This window comes from Procambarus clarkii, chromosome 10 (genome assembly GCF_040958095.1).
Source record: "Procambarus clarkii isolate CNS0578487 chromosome 10, FALCON_Pclarkii_2.0, whole genome shotgun sequence".
In the NCBI taxonomy this organism is placed as follows: Eukaryota; Metazoa; Arthropoda; class Malacostraca; order Decapoda; family Cambaridae; genus Procambarus; species Procambarus clarkii.
In genome coordinates, this window is record NC_091159.1 from 38,020,195 (window position 1) to 38,029,521 (window position 9,327).

The 9,327-nt window shown below is 50.3% G+C and overlaps 1 protein-coding gene across 1 annotated transcript in view; it reads right to left on the minus strand.

The window, feature by feature from the left end:
* LOC138363303 (germ cell nuclear acidic protein-like) overlaps positions 1-9,068 on the minus strand; it is a 29,675-nt gene extending 20,607 nt beyond the window's left edge. The window contains exon 1 of the mRNA XM_069322320.1: positions 8,934-9,068. Within this exon, the coding sequence (XP_069178421.1) occupies positions 8,934-9,068 (135 nt within the window). The remainder of the gene's footprint in view (positions 1-8,933) is intronic.
* Between the last annotated feature and the right edge of the window lie 259 nt (positions 9,069-9,327).

A 9,327-nucleotide genomic window follows, 5' to 3' on the forward strand; every position in this document is an offset into this window, starting at 1 on the left:
TGTTGTGTGGTGGTGACAGTGTTGTGTGGTGGTGACAGTGTTGTGTGGTGGTGATGACAGTGTTGTGTGGTGGTGATGAGAGTGTTGTGTGGTGGTGACAGTGTTGTGTGGTGGTGACAGTGTTGTGTGGTGGTGATGACAGTGTTGTGTGGTGGTGATGACAGTGTTGTGTGGTGGTGACAGTGTTGTGTGGTGGTGATGACAGTGTTGTGTGGTGGTGATGACAGTGTTGTGTGGTGGTGATGACAGTGTTGTGTGGTGGTGATGACAGTGTTGTGTGGTGGCGACAGTGTTGTGTGGTGGTGACAGTGTTGTGTGGTGGTGACAGTGTTGTGTGGTGGTGATGACAGTGTTGTGTGGTGGTGACAGTGTTGTGTGGTGGTGACAGTGTTGTGTGGTGGTGATGACAGTGTTGTGTGGTGGTGACAGTGTTGTGTGGTGGTGACAGTGTTGTGTGGTGGTGATGCCAGTGTTGTGTGGTGGTGATGACAGTGTTGTGTGGTGGTGGTGACAGTGTTGTGTGGTGGTGATGACAGTGTTGTGTGGTGGTGATGACAGTGTTGTGTGGTGGTGATGACAGTGTTGTGTGGTGGTGATGACAGTGTTGTGTGGTGGTGATGACAGTGTTGTGTGGTGGTGGTGGCAGTGTTGTGTGGTGGTGATGACAGTGTTGTGTGGTGGTGGTGACAGTGTTGTGAGGTGGTGGTGACAGTGTTGTGTGGTGGTGATGACAGTGTTGTGTGGTGGTGACAGTGTTGTGTGGTGGTGATGAGAGTGGTGTGTGGTGGTGACAGTGTTGTGTGGTGGTGACAGTGTTGTGTGGTGGTGATGACAGTGTTGTGTGGTGGTGATGAGAGTGTTGTGTGGTGGTGGTAACAGTGTTGTGTGGTGGTGATGACAGTGTTGTGTGGTGGTGGTGACAGTGTTGTGTGGTGGTGATGACAGTGTTGTGTGGTGGTGATGAGAGTGTTGTGTGGTGGTGATGACAGTGTTGTGTGGTTGTAATGAGAGTGTTGTGTGGTGGTGATGACAGTGTTGTGTGGTGGTGACAGTGTTGTGTGGTGGTGACAGTGTTGTGTGGTGGTGATGCCAGTGTTGTGTGGTGGTGATGACAGTGTTGTGTGGTGGTGATGACAGTGTTGTGTGGTGGTGGTGGCAGTGTTGTGTGGTGGTGATGACAGTGTTGTGTGGTGGTGATGACAGTGTTGTGAGGTGGTGGTGACAGTGTTGTGTGGTGGTGATGACAGTGTTGTGTGGTGGTGACAGTGTTGTGTGGTGGTGGTGACAGTGTTGTGTGGTGGTGACAGTGTTGTGTGGTGGTGATGCCAGGGTTGTGTGGTGGTGATGACAGTGTTGTGTGGTGGTGGTGACAGTGTTGTGTGGTGGTGGTGACAGTGTTGTGTGGTGGTGATGACAGTGTTGTGTGGTGGTGATGACAGTGTTGTGTGGTGGTGGTGACAGTGTTGTGTGGTGGTGGTGACAGTGTTGTGTGGTGGTGATGACAGTGTTGTGTGGTGGTGGTGACAGTGTTGTGTGGTGGTGATGACAGTGTTGTGTGGTGGTGATGACAGTGTTGTGTGGTGGTGATGACAGTGTTGTGTGGTGGTGGTGACAGTGTTGTGTGGTGGTGGTGACAGTGTTGTGTGGTGGTGATGACAGTGTTGTGTGGTGGTGATGACAGTGTTGTGTGGTGGTGATGACAGTGTTGTGTGGTGGTGATGACAGTGTTGTGTGGTGGTGATGACAGTGTTGTGTGGTGGTGGTGGCAGTGTTGTGTGGTGGTGATGACAGTGTTATGTGGTGGTGGTGACAGTGTTGTGAGGTGGTGGTGACAGTGTTGTGTGGTGGTGATGACAGTGTTGTGTGGTGGTGATGAGAGTGTTGTGTGGTGGTGGTGACAGTGTTGTGTGGTGGTGATGACAGTGTTGTGTGGTGGTGATGACAGTGTTGTGTGGTGGTGGTAACAGTGTTGTGTGGTGGTGGTGACAGTGTTGTGTGGTGGTGATGACAGTGTTGTGTGGTGGTGATGACAGTGTTGTGTGGTGGTGGTGACAGTGTGAGCATCATCAACATGAACAAACTACCATTAATGTAAGAACAACAGTAGAGCAATAACAGTAACATGGGAACACAGCCGTTAACAGGGTGAGAACAGAAGTGTAGCGCCAGCAGACGGTGAGGCCAGGAGGGCAGGAGAGAGAGAGAGAGAGAGAGAGAGAGAGAGAGAGAGAGAGAGAGAGTGAGAGAGACAGACAGAGAGGCAGAGAGAGAGACAGAGAGAGAGAGAGAGAAAGAGAGAGAGAGAGAGAGAGAGAGAGAGAGAGAGAGAGAGAGAGAGAGAGAGAGAGAGAGAGAGAGAGAGAGAGAGAGAGAGAAAGAGAGAGCGAGCGAGCACCACCAATACAACATATAAAGAGGTACTGGAACGGTCGGTCACTCGCCAAACGCGACGCTAACAAACTCATGCGGTAACCGTGGGAATATTACTGTGACCGTGGGAACATCGGAGCCCTGAGTGACGGGCACTCAGACGGGGGAGCTCAGACCTGCACCGTCCACACCACAGACGGGCACTCAGACGGGGGAGCTCAGACCTGCACCGTCCACACCACAGACGGGCACTCAGGCGGGGGAGCTCAGACCTGCACCGTCCACACCACAGACGGGCACTCAGACGGGGGAGCTCAGACCTGCACCGTCCACACCACAGACGGGCACTCAGACGGGGGAGCTCAGACCTGCACCGTCCACTCACCGCCGATGTCAACACACACACAAAACTCTTACCGTCAACAATTAACGTTCAGTATCAGAGTGGTTTTAGTGGATGATCTTGTGATGGCACAATACTGTAGTTTATCTGGTTTGGTGATTGTTTAATTGTCTCCCCACATTGTTAGGGGACAGGAAGCCTGTGATGGTTATCTAGATCCTGGGCACACGACTGCCCTGCCCTCTAAGATGCTGCCCACACCAGTTGCTAAGACCTGGGTACCTAGTTACTGATAGGGGAATAGGGTCATGAGGTGTAAGGACACGTTCTCTGCTATAGTAGCCGAACTTCACCCACCATCTGGCTCCTCCCAGCTGGCTCCTCCCAGCTGGCTCCTCCCAGCTGGCTCCTCCCAGCTGGCTCCTCCCAGCTGGCTCCTCCCAGCTGGCTCCTCCCAGCTGGCTCCTCCCAGCTGGCTCCTCCCATCTGGCTCCTCCCAGCTGGCTCCTCCCAGCTGGCTCCTTCCTGTTATCAGTAAGCACTTCAAGATAAGCCAGACCACTCAACCTTCTTAACTGATTTGATAAAGTAATCCAATTTCTGATCTTGGTAATCCTTTAAGAGAGTAATTGGTTTAATTTTCAGAGATGTGGAATACTGAGGTTGGGCTTCTAGAGAACTGATGAGGGCTTCTGAATTAATCACTGGGATTACTGATTATGTTACGGATTTCCCAATCCCTTCTGGGATTTGTTCAACGCTCAGGCTCTGGGCGGAACTTTTTCTTAGTGTAAATATTCGTTTATATTAACATAAGTGAATCAAAACAATACTCTTGTTTCTCAAGCAATAGTTCAAGACGAGCCAGGTACTACAAGCTGTACAACCACTTGGAGGGGGAGGGGGGGGGGTTGTGTGCCAACTACAACAGTCTAGATACACTGAGGTAATACTTGTTAATGTACCTTTCTTACAATTTTACACTGATGCAGTATTTACTTTTAGACATATATGTATTTATCTTGTATTAGGTGCACGTGTACTCTCTCCCTCACCTCAAAGACATCGGCCAGGTACTCTCCCTCACCTGAGAGAACAACAGCCAGGTACTCTCCCTCACCTGAGTGAACAACAGCCAGGTACTCTCCCTCACCTGAGAGAACAACGGCCAGGTACTCTCCCTCACCTGAGAGAACAACAGTGAGGTACTCTCCCTCACCTGAGAGAACAACAGCCAGGTACTCTCCCTCACCTGAGAGAACAACGGCCAGGTACTCTCCCTCACCTGAGAGAACAACAGTGAGGTACTCTCCCTCACCTGAGAGAACAACAGTGAGGTACTCTCCCTCACCTGAGAGAACAACAGCCAGGTACTCTCCCTCACCTGAGAGAACAACAGCCAGGTACTCTCCCTCACCTGAGAGAACAACAGCCAGGTACTCTCCCTCACCTGAGAGAACAACAGCCAGGTACTCTCCCTCACCTGAGAGAACAACAGTGAGGTACTCTCCCTCACCTGAGAGAACAACAGCCAGGTACTCTCCCTCACCTGAGAGAACAACAGCCAGGTACTCTCCCTCACCTGAGAGAACAACAGCCAGGTACTCTCCCTCACCTGAGAGAACAACAGCCAGGTACTCTCCCTCACCTGAGAGAACAACAGCCAGGTACTCTCCCTCACCTGAGAGAACAACAGCCAGGTACTCTCCCTCACCTGAGTGAACAACAGCCAGGTACTCTCCCTCACCTGAGTGAACAACAGCCAGGTACTCTCCCTCACCTGAGAGAACAACAGCCAGGTACTCTCCCTCACCTGAGTGAACAACAGCCAGGTACTCTCCCTCACCTGAGAGAACAACAGCCAGGTACTCTCCCTCACCTGAGAGAACAACGGCCAGGTACTCTCCCTCACCTGAGAGAACAACAGTGAGGTACTCTCCCTCACCTGAGAGAACAACAGTGAGGTACTCTCCCTCACCTGAGAGAACAACAGCCAGGTACTCTCCCTCACCTGAGAGAACAACAGCCAGGTACTCTCCCTCACCTGAGAGAACAACAGTGAGGTACTCTCCCTCACCTGAGAGAACAACGGCCAGGTACTCTCCCTCACCTGAGAGAACAACAGTGAGGTACTCTCCCTCACCCGAGAGAACAACAGCCAGGTACTCTCCCTCACCTGAGAGAACAACAGCCAGGTACTCTCCCTCACCTGAGTGAACAACAGCCAGGTACTCTCCCTCACCTGAGTGAACAAGAGGAAGGCTTCAATGCGTCATGACTGATTATTTAATAATGGATCAGACGAGGCACGAACCACGACCACGAAACCTTCCGCCGGGGCTCTTCTCCTGTGTACACCATGCTCTGCTGTGTACACCGTGCTCTGCTGTGTACACCGTGCTCTGCTGTGTACACCGTGCTCTACTGTGTACACCGTGCTCTGCTGTGTACACCGTGCTCTGCTGTGTACACCGTGCTCTGCTGTGTACACCGTGCTCTGCTGTGTACACCGTGCTCTACTGTGTACACCGTGCTCTACTGTGTACACCGTGCTCTACTGTGTACACCGTGCTCTGCTGTGTACACCGTGCTCTGCTGTGTACACCGTGCTCTACTGTGTACACCGTGCTCTACTGTGTACACCGTGCTCTACTGTGTACACCGTGCTCTGCTGTGTACACCGTGCTCTGCTGTGTACACCGTGCTCTACTGTGTACACCGTGCTCTGCTGTGTACACCGTGCTCTACTGTGTACACCGTGCTCTGCTGTGTACACCGTGCTCTGCTGTGTACACCGTGCTCTGCTGTGTACACCGTGCTCTGCTGTGTACACCGTGCTCTGCTGTGTGCACCGTGCTCTGCTGTGTACACCGTGCTCTACTGTGTACACCGTGCTCTGCTGTGTACACCGTGCTCTGCTGTGTACACCGTGCTCTGCTGTGTACACCGTGCTCTACTGTGTGCACCGTGCTCTGCTGTGTACACCGTGCTCTGCTGTGTACACCGTGCTCTGCTGTGTACACCGTGCTCTACTGTGTACACCGTGCTCTACTGTGTGCACCGTCACACACCGGCACTGCCCAGGACTACAGAAGCAGGTGTGGGGGGGCGCGTGAGGGGGGGGGGTAACGTTCAGGATGCTGGACACCGTCTCTCAGACCGTCAACGATCATATGACCTTAGAAGGTGAAACTATTAAATTCACATGTGGGTGGTGTAGGGAGTGAGCGCACTTGTCCAGTACCCTGGTTGAATGTCCCAGCTTGGGTCCGGCAGCGGGCGGGCTCGCTAAGCACAAGACTCTCTAAGACTTGGGACTTAGAAAGTCCCAAGACTCACCTACAAGTCCCAAGTCCTCTCACCTACAATGAGAGTAAACCTAAACTCTCTAAGGCCGCGACTAGGATTCGTAAAAATACATCAAAATTTAAAAAAGAAATATGCGGTGTCCTTCCCACAGATGATGTTTATATAGACCAGGAAGTTGACCAGACCACACACTAGAAGGTGAAGGGACGACGACGTTTCTCAAGTCCTTTACTTTAGCCACGTTATTGTGACTCATCGTCTGCATATAGACCAGGACGATGATTTTGGCATGGTTCTCAACTCATAATGAGGGATCCCTGTAACGCCACCTACCAGTGTAACCCCTTCCTGATACACTGTACCGCTGTAACCTTACACACTGGTGCTCCTAAATATATTTCCTTCAAGAGTCTAAACAACATTTACAGTTGAGTGTAACCTGGTACTACTTACTAGTCTCACACTGAACCAATGGTATAAGAACATAAGAACAAAGGCAACTGCAGAAGGCCTATTGGCCCATACGAGGCAGCTCCTATCTATAACCACCCAATCTCACTCATATAAATGTCCAACCCGCGCTTGAAACAATCGAGGGACCCCACCTCCACCACGTTACGCGGCAATTGGTTCCACAAATCAACAACCCTGTTACTGAACCAATATTTACCCACGTCTTTCCTAAATCTATGTTCATGGCAATGCTTAATCTTAATTCAAAGGAGAAACACCGGCTGCCACCACCCCATTACACATTAGTTACTACAAGAGTATTGTTAATTAGCAATTGGAGGATATCCAGTGGTTGACGGGGGTAATCCGTCGCGCCCTGTTGACATTAATTACTACTGAGAGAGTTCTTCTTTTAATGTAATCACTTACTGTCAGTTATGTTTAACAATTTAATTCTGGAGAATTTGTGAGGTTCACACAAGGAGGTTCACCGTCCTTGATGACACACGCGGGAGATGACGAGGAGGAACCAAGTGACTTGTGATAAGTGATAAGGAGCCGGTCGGCCGAGCGGACAGCACGCGGGACTTGTGATTCTGTGGTCCTGGGTTCGATCCCAGGCGCCGGCAAGAAACAATGGGCAGAGTTTCTTTCACCCTATGCCTCTGTTACCTAGCAGTAAAATAGGTACCTGGGTGTTAGTCAGCTGTCACGGGCTACTTCCTGGGGGTGGAGGCCTGGTCGAGGACCGGGCCGCGGGGACACTAAAAAAAAAGCCCCGAAATCATCTCAAGATAACCTCAAGATAACCTGACACATAAAGATGACAATTTAACAAGGTTTTATTGATCGACATTCTGATATTCACCCAAAAATTCCTCAGTCACCTACACTGACAAATTCCTTAGTCACTATCCTACACTGGCCAAATGGTAAGTAATTGAGACATGTAAAATACGTCAGAGATGTCACACATTACCTGTGACCCCGACCCTCTCACAGGTGAGGCCCGGTCTCCCAGCTGGCTCTGGTGACCCAAGCCCTTCTCTCGTAGATCTTCCCAGGGTATACTCTCAACTCTACCCCCCCCCCACAACATACCCGCCCGGGGTATATGTACACCCAAAACTGCCCCAGAGGATGTCACCTGGTGGGTGTTAGTTGTTTAAAACTACAGTGAATGTCTCGTAGTCTGCGACCCCCCCCCCCCCACAACACATGCATCTTGAAAGCATCACACTCAAGAATTTTCCATTAAAGTTGTTTGACAAGTACTGGTGACTAATGGGTGAAGACACGCTACTCCAACGTCTTTATGGGAGACGATCAACTACCTTCCAACTTGAGGTAAAACATTGTCTTACAGGAATTTCCATATTACAAATGGTTTGACATGCCTCTTAACTAATGGGCGGAGAGGTCAACCTCTATTGAGGTTACACTCAAGGAGGGAGAATTATGGAAGGGTTAGGGAGGGAGGGAAAGGCAGACACAGATTTTCCTGCTTGTTACATCCCGGGGTCAATCCTCGGGAGGGACAGAACTGGTTGGGCACATTTCCTTTCACCTAATGACTCTGTTTACCCAGCATGAAACAACGGACACAAATGGTATATTTAAATTTAGAAAAGACCTGGGTAAATACTGGTTCAGTAACAGGGTTGATGACATAAGGAACAAATTACTGCATGATATAATAGCTGTGGATCGCCGGAATGCTTCAATCACTCCCGGCGTGGGGCCTTCTTTTGATATAGCCCACATAAAAAGAATTACATCTGCAGCATATGCATGGCTGGCAGTAAAGTTCAGATGTAAGCCACTAGACTAGTCCCAGAACTAAGAGGCATGAGTTATGAGGAAAAGCTGCGTGAACTGCACCTCACGACACTGGAAGACGGAAGAATAAGGGGAGACATGATCACTACCTACAAAATTCTCAGAGGAATTGCCAGGGGTAGATAAGGATAAATCGTTATCCTTATTGCTATTGTTATCCAGTTATCCTAACTGGCTTATATTCAACCAGCTTCATTTACAAGCTGCTTGAGTGTTCTCTTCGCCTCTCCTGCCGTCACCTCTATTTCGCTCAGTGATTCACTGGTCAGTACCGTGCCACCTGGAGCGCTGCCTCCCTCACCAATACGTCTTGGAATATTTTACATAATGCTTCACATGCTTCCTTGTCATTTTCTGTCCACCTGATCTCTGATTTATTTACTATGATTACCTGTTCGTTCACCGACACTTTCGATGTTACGAGGCTGTGTATAAGTGTGAGTTGGTCCTTGGATGTCTGGTCAGAGACCGGGCCGCGGGGACTCTCTGTTACTTCCAAACATTTCCATCTATGACGTCTATAATTTCTTGAGAATATTTGTCTTTGAGGTTTGTATGCCGCTGACATTAGACACTAAGAGGTTAGCACACAGTGGTTCCTCATTCCCAGGTGGTGTACTTTGTAGTCCAGCTGTGCTCCAGCTGCCTCACTCTCCTTGCTGGTCAGGTCCAGGCGCGCTGGTATGTCATCTCTTGTTTCTCTCGCGTCCTCTCTACCACACTCGATACCTTCCTCCTCCTTCTGTCTCTTCATGTTGTGTGTTCCTCCATATTGCGACTCACTGGTGGCTCCTGTGCTTCGTAATGTGTCCTTACACTAGGGGGCGTCTCCGATGACTACGAACTTTGCTCTCGTAGGCTGGGTCTTAGGGAGAAGGGTTATACTGATCCTGTTTACCTCCTCACATTCTTGCCTGGGCCTCCTGTTGTTCTCCGGTAGGTTATAGATCACTGCCATTACCTTACTGTCTTTCTGCCGTTTTCTATCATCCCTTCATGCGGCCGCCCAGGTT